The sequence below is a fragment of the Lepidochelys kempii genome, chromosome 1, assembly GCF_965140265.1.
Source record: "Lepidochelys kempii isolate rLepKem1 chromosome 1, rLepKem1.hap2, whole genome shotgun sequence".
In the NCBI taxonomy this organism is placed as follows: domain Eukaryota; kingdom Metazoa; phylum Chordata; order Testudines; family Cheloniidae; genus Lepidochelys; species Lepidochelys kempii.
In genome coordinates this window covers 219,266,713-219,287,267 of record NC_133256.1, presented here as the reverse complement: position 1 = coordinate 219,287,267, position 20,555 = coordinate 219,266,713, and the positions used below count along the sequence as shown (strand labels likewise).

At 46.9% G+C, this 20,555-nt stretch overlaps 1 protein-coding gene across 1 annotated transcript; it reads right to left on the bottom strand.

Annotated features, from left to right (window-relative positions):
- Nucleotides 1–13,957: 13,957 nt before the first annotated feature.
- Nucleotides 13,958–15,696, bottom strand: LOC140905991 (potassium voltage-gated channel subfamily A member 6-like). The gene has a single exon (XM_073329481.1). It carries the CDS (start codon nt 15,656–15,658, stop codon nt 14,105–14,107), a length of 1,554 nt encoding a protein of 517 aa, XP_073185582.1. The 5' UTR covers nt 15,659–15,696; the 3' UTR covers nt 13,958–14,104.
- Between the last annotated feature and the right edge of the window lie 4,859 nt (nt 15,697–20,555).

Below are 20,555 nucleotides of genomic sequence, written 5' to 3'. Positions count from 1 at the left end.
TCCTGGTGTCCTCGAGGGCAATAACCATAGGTGGCAAGGTCCGGTGGGTTACTGCTCCCAAGAAGAGAAGAGACCCATCAATAGTGTTGACCAGATCTGGAAAGTCCTTGCATATGGTGGGAACTGCATAGGTCTTAGCAGAGTTCAAGTCCATAAAGTTAGCTGAGGCCCCAGAGTCAACTAGGGCCTTTAGGTGAATCTCACCAGTAGTTGAATCAATAGAGGTATTTAGAGTTCCACTGGTAGCTCACTCAGGGGTCCTTCTTTGAGGACTGTGATCCATAGGTGCTGGGGACTCCAAGATGGGGGAGATTACCAGCTCTGCCCAGAATCACTCCTACAGGCTATGGACCTGGCGCTTCCCAGCTCCATTTCCGCCCTCATCTTCACTGGACAACATGACTGGTTTCCCCACAATATAAGCATAAGCCTAACTCCCAGCATCAGTATTTCTCCAAGTCAGAGAGGTACAGGTGAATCTGGCTGGCTTGCAAGAGCTCTGATGCCAGGGAAGACCTGCGCGTTAGGGGTGTCATGAGCAGGGTAAATGACGACCTCTGGAAAAATCAAGGTAACTCATGATGACAATCCATGAGGCGATCATCAGTTCTGATCCACAGGCCAATCAAGTTGTTCAAAATGGACAGAGGCTCCATGCACGCAAGCTCATCCTTTATACCCTCGTTTAACCCCCATTAGAAATGTTGCTGTGCCGCCTCATTCCACCTGGTGTCAGAAGCCAAAACAATGAAATTCAGCAGTGTATTTGGCACCGGGCCGGCATCCTGGCAGTAAGGCCTGAAGGGCTGTCTCAGCATTCCACACCTGGTTGGGGTCATCAAAGGTGATGCGACAATTAGAGGAATTCATTCAAACTATGTCCAAGAGGAGGCTGGACTATTCCAGGAGTGGGGAAAGCCAAGGCCTCCCCAGGCAGCAAACAGGCTAAGCACCAGACAGGCCTGATCCATAGGGAATGACTGAGGCTGTACGAGGAACAGGAGCTGACAAAACTTGCCCCCATCTCTGTCAAATGGGTCAGGCAGAAGAATCTTTGGCTCTGGGAAAGGCGGAGTAGGAGGAGTCAGCAGAGCAACCTGTGTCTGAAAAGGCTGCATTTTGCGATTGCAGGGCAGTACTTGCACCTGCAGGTTCTGGATGCCATCCGTTACTTCAACTGGGGCCTTAGTACAGTCCATGCTAGCGCTGAGGACCCTGGGCCCTAATTTTAAGGGCTGCTCAATCTCTCAGCTGACTGGGATGAAGGTGGTCTAGTATGCTGGTTGGAGCAGGCATCAGGCCTAGTGGCCAGAGCTGGCATCAGGAACCAAAGACCAGGGACAGAGCCAGAGTCAGGAGCAGCAGGAATCAGGTAATGCAGGAGCAAACACAGTGCTGGGCATCAGCACTGAGCAGCCAGCGAGGAGCTGCTGCTGCCTATGGCTTAAGAACCAGCCTGCTTGCCCCTGCAGCCGATCAGGTGGCATGGCCAATCAGACAGTCTGCTGCAGGCCAGCTTTAGTGATGAGACTGCCTGGATATTAGCTCTGCTATAGGCCCTGATTCCTGACACCAACTGTGAAATGGTGGGGCCACTAAGAGGTGGATGGTGTTGAAGCACAGAGGCCTTTTCCTTCTTGCTGTTTGTTTTGTATAAATTGTTAAGAAAACTTAGCATGTAAAAGGGGGATTTTCAGAAGTGCTCAGAGTTAACCTAATTCTGCTTGCACTGTAGTCAACAGTTTTACCACGGACTTCAAAGGGATCAGGGTTAGGCCAACACTGAGTGCTTTTGAAAACTTCACTCTAAATTTCCAATGCACTTTACAAAGCTCAAACTAATCCATAAACAGTGCCTGAGAGTCAGGTATATGCTGTATTGTTGGGCTAAAATGTAGCCCTTACCTTCTTTACCATAAACACATTGCAACGGGTATGTGAACCAAACAAAAACCCACTCACAACCAAAGCAAGACACTCCACTTCATACGCTTCTCCTTCTGCAGAGATGTGAGAGAACAACCAACATGTGACAGATGTCAGCCATGCTGCTTGACATTCCTGAACCTAGGTGTCCCATGTCTGAGGTGAGGTGAGGCCTAACAACTGGGCTATAGAATCAGTCTCACCTATAAGAACTGTTCCACTTTGTATAACTAACTAAATTTTGAGTGGGCCAGAAAGAGTGCCCTAACCACTGGGGTATTGACTATTCTGGGGGTGGGGGTCTCGCTTGTTGACCAGAAATTCCATCTTGGAGCTGAGAAAATTTCTTGATGAAAATTTCATTTAACCAGTATATTACTGCAAAACATTTTGGTTTTGACAAATCAGCATTTTCCAATGAAAGAACATCTAATCAAAACATTTCTGACTAGTACTACTAATGGGAACTTCAGTAGGCAAATGGCCATTGGACAGAATACATCAGCATAATTCCTCTGGTGTCAGTGGAGCTATGCTGATGTACACCAGATGAGGATCTGGCCCCTAAAACCAGACAACTGTGTGCATAAGTCTTTTTGAACTTATGCTTGACATATCACGTTTGGCACAAAACTGTGTAATACCACCCTGCCCCCCCTCCAAACTAACAAAGATTTAGCTGAATCAGGCCCATAGATCTTGGTATATTATCATAGCAAGGAATCTGTCATCTGTTGCAGTTTATCCCTTTCATGTATATTTGTTGCTGAATCACTAATATGTGGCTAAATATAAGGTACAAGGAGCCATAATTGTCTGTACTGTAGCTTGTACTCCTGAAAAGAGTATACAGGCATGAACACCAGCAGAACATTATGGAGGATCAGACGCTAGGTTTTTTAATGAGGCCATTAAAATACATGAAAAAATAATCCTGCCAGATTTGAAGTGCTCAGTACTGGTGTGATGAAGGCATCTGAGTGCTTGAAGAGCAAATACAAATGTGACAGAAATAACTGGTACGCTATGCTCCTGTCTTGTATGGTTGTATTCCTTCTCACTTTTAAGTCTTTATCCCAGAGTGAAAAACCCTTCATGGACTTTGATTTACTTCTTCCAGACAAGCTGTGAAAAAAAAAATCAATTTTTTGCTTACCTTCATTGTACGTCCTGCCAGCTTTCAGTTTACCCCAGCAATAAGTCAGCTCTGGGCTTTGTTCACTAGCCCTTAATCACAGGAGAGTTTGCACAAGCAATGGGAGGTCACAAGAGAGTAGGCTGCAGCCTACATCCGTTGGGGCTGAACCTGTGAGACAGACTCCCATTGACTTCAGCACATCTAAGGAACAGGCCCCTAGCCAACACAAAGCCAGCAGTTACCAGAACTTGGGCTGGACAGTTAGTTACGCAACAGCTCTGATCCTCACAGTCTTGCTCCCCACATATTAATGATTTGTAGCAGAGTAGTACCTAGAGGCTCCAACCATTTTGCTTGGGATTGTACAGGTATTGGTAAGGGACAGTCCCTGACCCAAGGAACTTATTGCTTAAATAGAAAAAAAGACAACAGATGAGAGAAAGGAAGGTTATTCCTCCCGTTTTACAGATGGGGAACTGAGGCACAGAGATTCAGGAACTTTACCAAGCTAGAGCCAGAAACTGAAGCCAGAACTTAGTCCAATATCTTAACTATAAGACCATCCTTCTTATTAGTCACCTGTAGTCTCTTAGACTGAGGGGGAACCACGCTCTGAGGATACTGATGCATTTTCCTGATGGTAAACACCAACTCAGACATTTTCTACACTCCAACCCTCAGCAAACATGGTCAATATGCTGGGAAGAATTACTACTTGTCTGCTACAATACCCAGGTAGGTGGGTCCCTTTGCAGCCTTTTTGAACCTCCTGCTCTGAACCAGACATAAGGACATATCTAAGGAACTCATACAGACCCCCTTACTATCTGAGGGTTTTACAGTCATTATTGTATTTACCCTCAGAACACCCTGCTGCGGTGGGACACTGCTGTTATCCCCACTGCACAGATGGGGAACTGAGACACAGAATCACCTAGGGTTGAACATTCAAAAGGACGTTCCTTACACTGACACTTCCACTGATTTCAACGGAAGTTCGGCTCCTAACTCCTTCTGAGCAATCAGCCCTAACTGACTTGCGCAAGGTCACACACTGTTTGTGGGGGACCAGAAATCAAACGGGGGTATCCTACAGCCCAGTCTAGCACTCTAACCACTGGACCATCCTTTTTTGCAGGAGATAAACGTTAGTGGGAGACTGAATAGCATGACAAATGCAACCATTCCTACTAGAGGCACGATCCTTTCCCCTGTAACAACCAGGAAATCATTGGGACTGTATTTTTCAAAAACAACCCTTCTTGTTAACACACATTACTAGCAAAATGCTGAAAGATCACCTGCTGAGTGAAGACAGGGAGCCTACAGAATTCATGGGCATTATATATTCCATTAAAGCACACTGCACTGCAAAGCAGTCTGGATTAATTAACCAGCCTTCTTACTCAGTATGGATTTTACAGGGGCTGTGGCCAAGAATGAGACAACATCAGAATGTACAAATTCTCTACAGTCATACTCAGAGTGTGTCCTTCACTGCCCACATCCAGCCACCTCCCCTACCACTTCATCCATCTCAGACCATTAGAATGTCATGGTGATGTGTGAGGAAGACAGAGACATCCAGGGGCTACTCTGGTTGTTGTCATGGACAATCAACAGTTATAACTAGAGCTGGTTGAAAAATGAATTTTCGAGCCTATACAAAATTTCAAGATGGGGGGTGGAGGAGGGGTGGCGAATGGTCCCAAACTGGGATGCAAAAACCAAACTTTTTTACAAAAATGAAATTAAAAAAACAATGTTTCAGGTCAATTGAAATGTTTTGTTTCAATAAAATTCAAAACATCTTTTTGTTCTGTGTTTGGAGAGTGCCTAGCACAATGGGATTTTTGTCCACGTCTGGGGCTCCTATGTGCTCCTGAGATACAAATAAAAATTAAGAATTACACCCACATTTGCTCCTGCTTCCACTGATGTCGATGGGAGCAAGAACAGGACGAGAAATAAATTCAACACCATTTTCCTAGTATATGTTTGGAAGAACCACATTCCTTGGCCATCTAAATAGTTGTTATAGCAGAACTATCCTATAAGTGCTATAGAACTATAAGTGCTGCTTATGGCCCCCATTCAAGGCCACTCTTAAGCACCTGCTCAACTTTAAGCATGTGCTTCAGTCCCATTGAACTCAATTAGATTTATGTGCTAAATCCTGTTCACTCCAGTGGAACTTCAGCATGTGCTTAAGGGCTTCCCTGAATTGGGATGTATATTGATGTGATCAGCCTGAAAAGGATTTTGTTTAAGTTTCTCATTCGCAAAATTTAAAAATGTAACAAGTTCTCGCCAAGCCACTCCAGACCCAAACACAAGGCGATGGCTTCACTGCAGGATCGAACAGCGAGTGCAAATGAGCTTCAAGGAGCATATCCTTTTACAGACAAAGGACTAAATTCCTCCCAGCTCTTACGTGGGTACATAGAGCTGGCGTAAGGTCAGGAGAAAGGAGCCTCCCACAGTTCACATAGTCTATATTAGTGGTGGGCAGAAGGGCGCTCTCTGAGCTTAGGGGATTGCTGTGTTACCTGCCCACAGGATCACACTGTTCCAAAGGAGGTGGGGAGGGCAGAAAGCAGAAGGAGTCATGGCTGCATCCTCTCTGTGCCACAAAAGGGTGTTTGTGAGAGAATATAGATTCACAGATTTTAAGCTCAGAGGGACCCATTATGATCTAGTCGGACCTCTTGCTTAACACATAGAAGCCACAGAATTTCACCTATCACCATTAATTTCTGCATCAAGCCCATATATATCTGGTTGAGCTGGAACATCTCTTTTAGAAAGACATACAAGATGCTGCACCCCTTAAATCCAATGGGATTGCTCAAATTAGTAGAAACTACACCTGGTAGTAAGGGTTGCAAGACTGGACAATACATGAAGATAAAAACAAACCAGAGGAAAAAACAACCCTGAGGTAAGGTAAGAGAAGGAAAGAGCAATGGAAAGGACAACAAGTAAGGCTGCAAGTCTGTCACAGAGGTCATGGATTCTGTGACTTTCCAGGACCTCCGTGACTTCTGCAGCGGCCAGCACAACTGACTCCCGGGCCAGCTGCACTGGCCACTGCTGGGGCACTCTAGGGCCACCCCGTGTTTCCCCCCCGCCCCCACCTCCAGCAGCAGCAGCAACAGTCTTGAGCAGCCCTCCCACCCCCTTCGCGGGGCACCAGCAGCAGTCTCAGGCCATCCGCCTCCCATCCCCGACCGAGCACCAGTGGTTGTCTTGGGCCGCCCCTCACTCCTGAGGCTGTCTTGGGCCACACACCCCCGGAGCACCAGCAGTGGTCCCCGGCTGCGCATGCCCCCCCCCACCGCTCGAACAACAGCTGAGCCCCTGGGCCAGCTTCCACCTCAGAACAGCAGTGGCACCCCAGGGCTGCCCCCAGCCTCAGAGGTGTCCCGAAGTCCCCTCTCCAGGACACCCAAGATTTAGTCAAGGGTATATAGTACAAGTCACTGACAGCTCATGGGCCATGAATTTTTGTTTACTGCCCGTGACCTGTCCATGACTTTTACTAAAAATACCCATAATTAAATCTAAGCCTTAACAATAAGATTATCCTGCCTGAATGAAGTCAGTGGGAGCAGGAATGTGCCCTTAGAGAGTAACAAAGCGTTCTGTGTTTGCTTGGTAAAATGTAGGGAACAGTCCTGCATTGGCTCCTTCAGACTGATGGACCAGGTGGAAATTAATAGGCCTTTTCCCACATCTAATTTCTATGGCATGTACGTATGTCCCTCAAGGGATCAAACACCAAAAACTCAGAGCCACTTCTTACTGTGACTCGAACTAGAGCAGAAAGGCAACATACTAAGCAATGCTTTGATACTCCAAATTCTTCCTGAAGTCAGTGGAGTTACACCAGGAGTTAATTTGACACAGTATAGTTACAATTATTCTCCACTGTAGCCAATCGGGCCTTGGGCAGTCATGCCTAGGGGGGAAACAAGAGTTTGTCCTACTGGTTAGAGTTGGATCCAGGATGGGCAGAGTCCAGGAAATGAGCTGAGGGTCAGTGCCAGAGGGACAGAAGCCAAATGACAGAACTGGAGAGTCGATCAGAATCAAAAACCAGAGAGAGGCAGAGCCTGGTTGCCTAGTAGCGAAGTTAGTGAGGGAGCAGGCCAGCAGCTGGTCCTAGTGGTCTGGTCCCTGACATCCAATGTTGGGGTATCAGATCAGTGACCTACTTTCCTTGCTACCCAACCAATTGTGCTAAACTGGGGTCATATTCCCTTTGTTCCAGATCCTGACCTAATTTCTGCCCACAAAACACCTGTTGAAGTCAATAGGAGTTTTGCCCAAAACTGATGGCATGATCAGACATTTTGTATGGAAATTCTTCATGTTGGGTTGTGTTCTCAATAATGAATTTGAGAATATAGGCAACGTGATGCCTCAGAGGGGTACTGCTATCTCAGCAAATGCAAACTGAGCAGAGCAGGAGAGATTGAAGCTAGTGAAAATGGCAATGGGAAAGATTTTAAGGCAATCTGGAGGATCAGGACTGGCCATTATTATTCCATCCTGAAAAAAAAAAGACCAGGGCACCTGATAACACTGCATTGCCCAGAACAGACCAAATTCTGCCCTCAGTTAAACTATGAGCAGTGATTTCAATGGAAGGAGTCAGGGTGTAGCCGAGTTCAGAGTACAACATGGCCCTAAGTTTGACTGGTGTGAGGCACCCCTATGCTGCAGGTGAAGCATTGGAAAGCTGCTCCGTACAAAAAGCACAGCGGCATTTGTTCATAGGAAAAGATCCTGGGTCAGATTCTGCTTTCAGTTACACTGGTGTAAATCTGGAGTAATTTCACTAACATTCAGAGGAATTATTCCAAAACTGTATCAGTGTAAGGTGAGTGCAGCATCTGGCCTGGTCTCTGTTTCCTGAAAATGGATGCCATCATGCTAATTGAAAACAGACACATTGAAAAGCATCAAGAGGAGACATGATGTAGCAATTTTCTTGTAAAATGCCATTTCAGTTCTGTCCTGAGCATGTAAGAGAATAAGCCAAGCTGTACTCTAAGGACCAGATCCTCAGCTGGTGAAAATCAGCATAGCTGCTGTGCTGATTCACACCAGCTGAGGAGCTGTATTCTAAATACTTGTGTTTAGAACCCTGCATAAGTTTATGCACAGAAAACAACAGCTAAGCTTAAAGAGATATTGGGCCTGATTCTCCTCTCACACCCAGTTAAATCAGGAGTAATTTCATTTAAATCAGTGAAATTACATCTGTACAAAACTGGGGTGAGGAGAATCTTGAAAAGCATGTGGGCCATAATAATAAGTGTTTTGTGTATCTCCGGTACTTTTTAGCTGTCTTCACACAGGACTTTATGCCCATTTAACAGATGAGGAAAATGGAGAAAATTGGTGAAGTGACTTGCTCAAGGCCATGCTACAATTCAGTGGCAGTTGGGGCAAGAACAGAGATCTCCTCTTGCTATCAGTCCTGTTTTCTAACCACTACAGACCATTGCCTCTGGCTGCTTAAGTAAGCTAAGTTGTTCATGGAAACATGTGTGCCCAAATCTCTCCTCAGAAATCACCCCCCAAAAAGGCACATTTAGCAAAGCTAAATCTATTTCTTCCCCTTCTCTAACTCAGACTAGAGAAGATGTGGACATTCCCTTTAACCTGCAGGAACCAGCAAAATGCTTGTGTCATAGCAATTCTAAACCCACAGTTAACATCATGGTTATTTGTTCACAAAATTGTTTAAAAAATAAAATAAAATAAAATAAAATAAATAAAAAAAAGACTGACCTAAAACATCCAGGGCCTTCTGCCCACCTAACAAACCCCAGTATGGCCTTTGAAACAAACAAACAAAATTCAAAGTACAGCCAAGCCTTACATAACTGTCAAGATGTATCACAAAAGCAAGGGCATGACCTTACTGCTGGAGCCATTGTACACCTTCCCCATGACCTCTCCCATGTTTGTTACTTTCCTTAGTCGTGTCAATTTAATTTAGTGTCTAATCCTTCACAGGGCTGAGCTCCTCCTGGAAATGGCTTCATCTCACATTGACTTTGGTGGTAGATGAGGGTACACAGCACACTCTGGGAGGTGTTCATTATGTCACAGGATCAGGACCGTAAGCCATGATCCTGCAGACACCTGCTTCCATGCTTAACTTTGACTTCCAGGGGATTTCTCACATGTGTAAAGTCAAACACATACATAAGTGTTTCCTAGATACAGACCTTAGACTGTAAACTCTTAGGAGAAAGGACAGAGATCAGAATCTGATCACAGTTACAGTAGTGTAAACAGAGTTTCTCTGGATTTACACTAATGTAACTGAGATCAGAAGCTGTTCCACTGTCTTTAACTTGGCTGTAAACTGTCAGGCACATTTCTGGCATTTATTAATAATTCTGTTCTTATTCATGCCAATTTAAATCTGGGGAGATTCCACTGAATGCAATGGAATTGCTTCAGATTTACATAAGTGTAACTGAGAAGAGGGCCTGTGGGAAACCGGTGGCTGACACCTGTTGCAAACCACACATTATTTCCCTGATGTAAACAGAGCATTTATATTATAGGTTTGGGGTAGGTGGAACCCTACATTTTAACAAAGAATATTTTTTCCTTGATTAAAAAGATAGGGACAGATTCAGGTGCAAATCAGTGTAGCTGCACTGAAGTTAATGGAGTTATGACAATTTACACCAGCTGAGGATCTGTCCTATAGTTTATTTTTGTAATCTATAATCTCTCTCTCTTCACCTAGGATAAGATTCTCCCAGCAGGCTTCAAATCTTAATTGGAAAATCATTCACTTTAACTGCAAAGAAATCAGGGGTTAATTTCATAGATGGAAAGGGAAAAATCTTACCGACTTCTTCTGCAACAGCAGGTAAGGTAGCTGTCTCTGCACCTTTCCTTTTGGGGAGGACTGTGTTCTGTCCAGCACACTGGAGAGACACCTTCCCCCCTGCCCTGCTTCTTGCTGCACTGAATTTCCTTTGACTCACTCTTTGTTGCCACAGGAATCTTTCTACATTAAACCGATGGGCCCCTGGCAGAAGCTTCCAGTCAATTCACTTTCACCACCACAGCAGGAGCAAATCTTCTCTCCAGCTGTAGACACTCAAAGAGCAGGGCACAGGGGAAAATGCTTGAAAAGCCTGAGTTGCAACACTTTCAATACGAAAGAAATAAAATTTTCATCTCAGGGGGGTGTCTGTGCATTAGCTCCCAAGAATGCAATGTCTTTGGAAGATTACAAAACAATCCTTTGTGCATTTCCAAACTGCTGCAGGGCAAAAGGAGGCCAAAAAAAAAATTGTCATTAGAATTCTTCCATCCCTCCTCCAGACACTCTGCCTTGGCTTGACTTTGTACAAAATATCCCTTAGGGAAATAGCCAGGGCTACAGTATTCTCTTCAGCAAAAGGGCTTGGAAAGAATCAATAGTCTTTTCAACAGCAAGATTCTTTTTCTGCTGAGAATTGAAATATTTGTGACTCTTATTTAATTCACGGCTTTAGGTTTCAGGGTTCCTGTCATGGGGCATCCAGTTGCTTTCAAATTCACAGGCCTTTTGTCCCTCCAGCCATTGGACTGACAGCCTCAGGATGCCCTTCCATGGCTACCGACCTCTCTGTTTGCAAAGATATACAGACTGAATGTCTTCCGATTTCCTGTATTGTCTGCTTTCAAATGTTGCCTTCAAATATTTGCAACACGCATCAGTCTTGAGCTTGATGTGTTTGGGTGGGGAGCAGACTTCTTTGGCAAGCACAGGGAACCCAACCCCCCCCCCATCACCCTTACCCCCACCCCCCACACTATAGCCTTTTCCAAACAGCTGTAATAATGAGATGTTTGTGTCTGGGAACTTGGAATATTTAGCCAGTGTTTTTACTTGTAGCCAAAGTCACAAGGTACAGAGAAACAGTCTGTGAGGTTGTTATGGAAACAAGTCCCTGGAGATTCCTAGTTTCCACAAATGCTTCACAAAGATGTGCTCTGACTTAAGAAGGAAAATAGATAGATAGCAAAACAGCCTCTTATATCCCAAATGAATGCCTAAAGTCAGGAACTTAGGTGTTTTCAAAAATCCCACTCTAAGTGATGTGAGAGCACAAGTTCTATTGAAAGCCAGTGGGATGTGTGCAGCTAAATCACTTGGGCATTTTCTTCTCTCCCACCCATAATTCCTAAATAAAAGTGACCCTCTGCTGAGAAGTGCTGAGCACCCACAATAATTGCAAATGCTCAACAACCCTGAAAAAATCAGCCCACGTGCACTAAAGTGCTTAAAATATTGGATTTTGGATGCCTAACTTTAGGCACCCAAGTTTGCATATTTGGACCCTTGTTTCCTTTTTGCCTCTCAGTTATGGCAAAGGAAATCCATAAAGTCAATTTCACATATTTTTCATAGACAGTTTCATCTGCAAGTTCTTCTCAGTGTTGAAAAGTTTGGGTGGCAAACACTGCAGGGAGTTGTTTGCAGCAGACTGCTTTCACTAGCATGTTTCTTTGTTTTGTAGAGATATTTCTATTGACCATAAAACCTACACACACCACAAAAGCCCCACATTTAAGTGGGGAGCATCCCTTAAATAAACAATTCTAGGACACCTGGACCACACCTTTGTGCTGGAGTTAGGTTATGGAGATTGTCCTGCCAGCAATTTGGTCTGAATCTAAATGGTCTTAGAAGACAAGGGTTTCTGCCGATCAATGAGACTGGTGTCAGGACCCAGGGAAGAAATGGGCTAAGGAATTTAAGCTTCTGAAGCAGATAACAGTAGGTCTTGTCTCTCCTCCTGAACTTTTGTTTAATCTGAGTTTTTTATATCTCAGTTTAGGGAAACTTTTAGCAGCTAGAATACACATACATAAAAACAACCCCAAAAATAGCACAGGCATTGTGCTGAGAGACAGCAGTGCCCTGGATACCTCAAGCGGTGTCTCTCAAAAAAGCCATTCAGCAGAGCTACTGCACACCTGCTGGTACCACAAAGAGTCTGAGCACAAACAGTCTCCACCATAGAAAAAAAAATCATAATAATTCATTATGTAAAATAGTCTTCCTGAAATACAACCAAACAAAATAGCTTTGTGCTGAACTATCAGCTACCATCAGTTTCAATGGGATTTGATAGTACTCATCACATCTCACAATCAGGCCTAAGGACCTGATCTTGCACCATGGAAATCCACGGTAGTTTTTGCTACTGACTTCAGTAGGAGAAGGATCAAGGCCTAATGCTTTGATCCTCCACTAAGAACTGTGCAGAGAGATCACTACACCCAATACAGAGCCCCTTTGAAGTCAGTGGGACTCAGGGTGAGCACAAAAGTGTTGAGGTTTGCCCACACAGTTCTCAGTGCAGGATCAGGGCTTAAATGAGGAAAGACCATGATAAAGTCTGTCGAGGCTTAACCACCAATTTCCCTTTCCTCCCCACTTGCTCTCCAACAAGGAAAGGTGTTGAGCAATTTTTTTAAAAAATCAGAAAAAAGGCAGTTATTTTAACTAGTGAGATGATCTGAGATACAGTAGATGCACCTTGAGATGTAAAATGTGCTCACTGATAAGCATAATGCTTCAGACCAGCGTGTGCCTTTTGCACTGCTGACAAATGGTGCTCTCATAAGAACCTGGAGTATGTGAACGATCTTGGTGCACCTTCCATCTAAACTTACATTTTGGGTATTTGTTAAGACAGCAGCATCTTTCCAAGATTAGGCCTTTAGGTCTTGGTCCTCATTCAAAAGATCCCAGTTATGCCTTTAGGGTTTATCTAGATAGATTAGGGATATTTGCACTGGTGGCAATGCATACCCCTAATGACACAGCTATACTGGTGTGACTGACCCCGGTGGGTTGGTCATACCAATGTAAGCCCCATTTTGCACTGATGCAGTGTCTACAGCAGGGGTCTGCAGCAGTGTAACTACACCATTGCAAATTTCCCTGATCTATACAAGCCCTTAAATTCAGAACTACACACCCCAGTGTGTACAACGGCTCCCATGGTTCTAAGTACAGAACTGGATACTTGTAGCATAAAGTACATTTCATTAAAACACTTATGTGGTATGTGTCGGAAGACAAAGGAATTAGCCCAAACGTGCCTTGCATAGGAAGTCACTTACAGGCACAAAGATGGTGTTGCTATGATAAATGCTAATTAACACTAGGGCACCGATGGAAACAAAGGTGAAATTTGTTCAAAAACACAAAGAATAAGAAAATAATTACGATAAATTTAAAAAAAAACAACTGTTTCTGCCATGTCACATATGGCGAATATTGGTCACAACTTCTATCGTCGCAATTAGTTGACAATTAAAGTGCTTTTAGATCTGAAAATCTTATGACAAACAGGCCCTTACATGTGTACTGCAGTGCAAACCCAGGGGAAAGCGTCAGAGGTAGGGCACTCGTTGACTTTCCCTACATCTGCAGAACACAATGCAAAGCTGGATCCAACATTTCCATTCTCCCAAGGCAACAGCAAGGCAGGCATGACTGATCCCCCAACCAAGGTCACTGCACCAGCACAGGAATTCACCGCCACAGCTTGAGACAGCTGTTAGTAGCCCATTTGATCTATTCCCTGCCTGATCTTTTAGCAACAAACGTGGTCTGGACTTTTCTTTTGTCGATGTACTAGAATAATTAGTCTTCAGAGCTACAACTGGAATAAAGCTCTGCCCCATACCAAAAATAAAATGGAAGGGGAAGGGGACAACAAGTGGGCTCCCTTAATCTATAGAGTAAAGCAAAAGAATATCCAATTGCACAAGCTAATGAGACATAGCAATCAAGGACAGGAGTGTCCAAATCACAAGCAATTTGTTTTCGGCATCACAATTCGCAGTCTGGTGTTTTGTCTTGAACATATGCAGCTACTACTGGGAGAGAGAATGTGCAGCAGCTTGTGGCTATGCATTTGGGATCCAGGAGAATGGGGCGAGGGTAGAAGAACTGTAAAAGTCCAGTCTTATTCCACACCCTGTTAGAGAAGCTGATCACACTTCTGTCAGCATTTTCCTCCCTCTGTAGCCCTGGTTGCTGGTTGGAATGAAGTTGGGATATTTCATAGATTCTAAATCTTCTGCCTCTAGAAATTCTAATTTACTGAGGGACTGATTACTGTCCCTCTTTTTAGGCGCCGAGAAAGGAGATTGCTGCTGGCCACAGGTGACATGGGTGTACTGGCACTGGTCCTCCTGCTCAGTTTCTCGGTGGTAGAAGTAATTGAAGTTGGACACGATGACAGGTACAGGCAGGGCTATGGTCAGCACACCAGCAATGGCGCACAAGGAGCCCACGATCTTGCCCCCGATTGTCATAGGGTACATGTCCCCATAGCCCACAGTGGTCATGGTCACTACTGCCCACCAGAAAGCATCGGGGATACTGGTGAACAAAGACTCTGGGTCATCAGTCTCGGCAAAATACACGGCGCTAGAGAAGAGGATCACACCGATGAAAAGGAAAAAGATGAGGAGACCAAGCTCCCTCATGCTGGCCTGGAGGGTTTTCCCCAGGATCTGCAGTCCCTTGGAGTGTCTGGAGAGCTTGAAGATCCTGAAGACCCTGACCAGGCGGATGACCCTGAGGATGGCTAGGGACATGGCTTGCTGCTGGCCCCCGTTGTTGTTAATGTTGTTCCTAGGCTGCTGTTTTTGCTGCTGCTCCTGAGCCAGCTCGGTGCCCAGGGTGATGAAGTAGGGGATGATGGCCACGATGTCGATGATGTTCATGATGTTCCTGGAGAACTCGGGCTTGCTGGGGCAGGCGAAGAAGCGCACCAGCAGCTCGAAGGAGAACCAGATGATGCACAGGGTCTCGATGAGGAAGAAGGGGTCAGTGAAGAAGGGGCTTGCCCTGGGAGAGGGGTGCATCGGGGACGGGGTGCCATTTGGCTGCTCAGGAAGCAAGAACTGCCCGTCCTCCCGGTGCGCACCCTCCGCAAAGCCCGGCGGTGCGCCCTTGCTCTCCTGGCGGAACTCGGGCAGGGTCTCCAGGCAGAAGATGACTATGGAGATGAGGATCACCAGCACCGAGACGATGGCGATGCCCCGGGCCGGCCCAGAGCTCTCCGGGTACTCGAAAAGGAGCCACACCTGGCGCTGGAAGTGCTGCTGAGGCAGGGGCTTCTCCTCCTCCTGGATGAAGCCCTCGTCCTCCCGGAAGGTCTCGATGGCCTCCTCGCCCAGCTGGTAGAAGCGGATCTCCTCCATGAAGACGTCCAGGGGCACATGGACCGGCCTGCGGAGCCGGCCCCCGGACTGGTAGTAATAGAGGATGGCGTCGAAGCTGGGCCGGTTCCGATCGAAGAAGTACTCGTTGCGCAGCGGGTCGAAGAAGCGCACCCGGCGGCTCGGGTCCCCCAGCAGCGTGTCCGGGAAGAGCGACAGGGTCCGCAGCTGGGTCTCGAAGCGCAGCCCGGAGATGTTGATCACCAGGCGCTCGCTGCTGCAGCAGCTGCCGCTGCCGCTCCGCTCCTCCCCGGCCGCCTCCGCCTCTCCGCAGCCGCCCCCGACCCCTGCGAGAGACAGGGGCTCCTCCGCCCTCATGCCCGCTGCACTGCCCGGCCAGGGGAGCCGGGCCCGGCGGGGAGGTGGCGGGGCAGCCCTGGGTCTGCGGCTCTGCCCAGCGCAAGCGGCGCGCTCCCTCCACCCGCTGCTGCTGCCTGGGGTCTGGGTCCGTCTGTCCTCCCTTCCCCCCGACTGGGGTCTGGGTCCGTCTGTCCTCCCTTCCCCCCCGACTGGGGTCTGGGTCCGTCTGTCCCTCTACCCGCTGCTGCTGGGGTCTGGGTCCGTTTGTCCTCCCTTCCCCCCGCTGCTGGGGTCTGGGTCCGTCTGTCCTCCCTTCCCCCCGCTGCTGGGGTCTGGGTCCGTCTGTCCTCCCTTCCCCAGCTGGGGGCTGGAGCTAGCGGTCTGTCCGGCTGTCCCTGTTTCACCCCCCGGAGGCCGGCTCGCTGGCTGTCCTTCCCTCTCCTTCAGGAGCCGGGGTGTGTCTGTCGCTCCCGCTTGCCAGTTTCTCTCTTCTCCGGGGCGGGGGGATCTAGGTCTGTCTGTCCCTCGCGCCTCTCGGGGGACCGGGGCCGCTCAGTCTGTCCTTCCAGCCCGGCTCCGCCTCCCCTCTGCCTGTTGCTCCTTCCGCGCACCGGCTCAGCCTCTGGCGGTGCCTGGCTCTCGCTCTCTCGCTGCAGCGCGGGCTGCGCCCCGCTTCTCCTCGCCGGGCACCGGCTGGGTGCCTGGGCGCCTGTCCCTCGCCCCGGCCTCTCGCTGCTGCCGCAGCTCCTCGAGCTCCGTCCTCTCTACTCCCTACACGCACAGCTAGGCGTGGAGCGGTGACTGGTGCCTGCCTCCGCCTTACTCCCCATACCCCCCTCCCACCCAGCCGGAGGATGCAGCAACAGTAAACTCCCGGGGGCGGGGGTGGGGCAATCTGTGTCCGCCCTTCCCTCCCCACCAGCGGCCCTACGAGCTCCCGGGGGGAAGGTGTAGTTCGCTACAGCCCTCCCATCCCAACGGATGGATGCATGACCTTCCCCCACGCGAATTGCTTTGCAGCCAGATGCCTCCAACTCAGGGGCTTGCTCTGGAGCTAGCAGCTCCCCCTACTCGCAATGAAACAGTTTGGTTAACCTAAGCCCTGGCGAACGACAGAAAACAAGGCAGCATGATCCAGTGTTCAGGGCTGGGAAACGCGGCTCCAGGAGACCTGGAGCGTGCTCCCTTTTTTGCTCATGACTATCTGACCTTGAGGAAGTCACAGGCTGGTTTTAAACAGCCTCACTTTATATGTATGATCTGATCACATATATTAAAAAGAACAAAAATGTGTTACCCTTTAGGAAAGCGGCTTTGTGAATGGAAATTACTTGGGTAATCTAGAGGGAAATCAGGAGACCTGAGCTCAGTCAGGGTAACCCAGTGAAATGTTGTGTCCTGCGTACTACAAGAGAGCACACTAGGTGATCTAACACTAACAGTCTTTTTCTGGTCTTAACATCTCTTACCAGCTCCTACTATCACTTAATCTCACTGTGGCTCAGTTTCTCCGTCTGTAAAAGGGGCTAATGCTCCTTCCCCTCCTTGCAAAGAACCATTTGGTCATTTGATGAAGAGTACTTTACCAGTGCTACCTATTATTATCTAGGCTTTTATCGTTGTAGCATCTGATGCCTTTGTTGGCTTCCAGCCACCTCCTCAGCCCACACCATCCCTAAACAGCATACAGTGTAGAAGCAAAGCATTCCTTGACCTCTCTCCCTTTCCAGTCTAGTTACCTGGCAAAATTCTTTTTTGTTAATGCCTGGAACATTTCTGACCAGTTGTTTGCTGCTCTTCCTGGTTCTAGAGTAACAGCCGTGTTAGTCTGTATTCACAAAAAGAAAATGAGTACTTGGGGCACCTTAGAGACTAACCAAGAAGCAAGCTGTAGCTCAGGAAAGCTTATGCTCAAATAAATTTGTCAGTCTTTAAGGTGCCACAAGTACTCCTTTTCTTCTTCCTGTTTCTGTCTTCAGAAAGGAGATGAGAATCAACTATTAAATTATTTTAACTTTCCGTAGTTTTTTCCCTCCTCTTGTTTTCTGTGCACCAGGGGCTGCGGTTCCTGTTTACATCATGCATAATTAGGCAATTTATGCATCACATGACCCCCAAAAAATAGATCCTTTTTAAAAAAATCATTTATCTTGTGATGGTAAAAAGCAATTTACTATGATTCATTTTTCAAATCTTACGATGAATTATTCATTCATATGGTTACTTGAATCATTATTATGATTTATTCATTCATGTCATTACCCATTCAGGATTTTTTTTTTTTTTAAATTCTTTTGGGAAGGATAGGCAGGCTCCTGCAGTTTGCAACTGGATACACAGCCGTTCACCTCCAAGGCTGGTAGGTTGACTCAGACTCAGGTCAGTAGGGATCAAAAGTCACTAGTATAGGACAGGGGTTCAACAGTCTGTGTGGAATGGACTAATGGAGCGCAGTACAGTTCTAGTGGACGGGTATCTCACTCACCCTTGAGACAATTCGGTAGTCTCAAAAGGGGCCCTGATTCTTAATCAGTCCACTCCTATGCTTGACACAAGAATGGTTGGAGAAAGGGGGTGTTCAAAGCCAGTTTCACTCCCTGTTTTGAGGCAAGCTTGGCCCTGGCCTCAATTAGAGCAGCATTCAGCTTGCTCTAACTTAAGCTCTACCTTCCCTGGCCTTCTGTGGTCTTGGGCAAAGGGAGAATAGCCAGCATACTACTCTAGCAATTCTCCCTCCCTCCCAGTTCCAACCCCCAGCTCACACCTGACTGCTCCCTTTCACTGGAGGCTAGAAGTGGGACTCTGTGCCATTGAGGGAGCACTCTTCCATGGGGGTATTTTGAGGAGGCTTCTTCACTATGAGAGTGGCATAAAGGGATATTAGGTAAAAGGAGAACTGGCCCTAGTCTAAATAATGAAGATAGAGACTGAAATATAGTTCTACAACTCCACTTTCCTCTTCTCATCCTTCCTGGGTTGTTTTCTTTCCTCCTGCTTTCCCTTTCTGTCTTAGGATTGGCCTCTGTGCCCATATTAAGGTACCTCTTCCAGCTGCTGAGCAGCCCTCTCCTCTGGCCCCTAGTGGCTTCTTCTCTAAACTGCAGATAGCTGTCTCCCAATATAGCAAGTCCCCCACACCCCTGCAACTGCTTCTGGAGCTGGGCTCATCTTAGCAAGGGCTGGAGATGGCAGCTGGCTGCCTAAAGCTGAGAGAAGAAGTTGGCAGGGGACAGAAGAGGGAGCTACTGAGCAGCCAGGAAAACAGCTGTTTAGTTTTTTAAAAGGCTACACAGATCCTTAGGCAGGACTACAAGCTCTCAGAAGTGCCCCCTGCCAAACCAGGGCTGCTGGCAACTATGCATGCACACATGGGGTGAATTTCACCCTAAGTTGCAGGTGCTTTGCCTAACAGTCAGTGGCTACAGCTCCTTGCCCTATGATCTTTTGTAATCCTGCCCTGCATCAGATGACTGGAACCAGATAATGAAAAGACAAATCCTACCAGCACTCATGTCTGCCATATCTTTAATGCACTGTGCACCAACTATAAACCCTGCTTCAAGTCTTAATGCAGGGTTTAAGTGCATACAGACTTTAGCTTTTATTCTGCATCAAGGTGAAATTCACCCACAAGGAGCCAAAATATTTCACATGTAAAATTAATCCAGATGGCCTAAAAGCAGTAACAGCCACCAAAAAGTTTGCTAGCTGGGAAAATGGCCAGGTTAGAAAAGGGTCAGTCTCTTCCATTTACACACAGAACTCAGTTACAGCCAACTGACCCCTCCCATCTGTGGATTTATGACTGCTGGGAATTTGGGAGTGCTAAACTGAGATGGGAAGCAAAAAGTAGCTCATGCTTTCAGCTGTAACATCAGTTCCCCACCCCACCCCCAAAAAACAGCTACAGGATCCAGCCTGGACCACTAGTAAACAGCCTCCAGTCACCAGAGCACCAGCCTGAAGTGGCACTAAAAACTAGTGGCCAGATTTCCCATTTTCTTTTTACTCCTGGGCAAAGTGGGTGTAATATACAACCATTCTGACCTGCCTTTTCCACACACCTAAATAACCATACACAATGTAGACAGTGAAGAATTAGCCCTTGGTTCCAATTCTGGTTCTGTCTGGAGCTCTCTGAATTGGGGTGCGTGTGTAAATCATATATAAAATTCTCAATCAGTGCAGCTCCACCAGTGCTAGAAACAGTGGATGCTATAAGGTAAAAATAGACCACAGGTATTTGATGACCCTATATAAAGATGCTTGCACCTTGTCCACATTACAGCTTCCACCATTGCTACCACTGATGGAGCTGTATCAGAAAATTTACAGGTCAAAATTTTCCTAATACAGAAATGCCCTGAGTGGTCACTAAACTGAAAATCTCTGTCCAAATTCCCCTTTGAGATGCTGACAGAGTCCATGGCTCCATCTAATACAAGTTGCCCTCAGAAAATTGTGAAGCTTTCATGTACCAAAGTTTCAACATTTTCACTGTGAACTAAACACTATGGCTCCAGCCCACTCCCCTACAATGGCCCCCAAAGCCAAGAGTTTCAAATGTGACTGGTGACTTTAGATGCCCAACCCACACAGCTGGTCATACCCTGAACCATATCTTCTGCCTAGTATCAAGATAGAGGAATTACAGCCAGCCACTGTTTTGGACAGGCTATTACCTCATTAAAGCAGTGTGAAACCTCAGGCAACAAAATCAATTATCCCGATTTGACCATGAAGGCTCATGGATATTAACTCTAAAGCCTGCTAAAAGACAACAGCACCCCACTCACAGGATAAGGAGTTGAGGCCCTACAGTGGCCTGGGCCATGGACATGCTTGCCCCCAAGCAACCCCTTCCTTCCCCTTGCCCACAGATCTTCTCAGGTTTTTGATGCTGGATGAAGAGAGA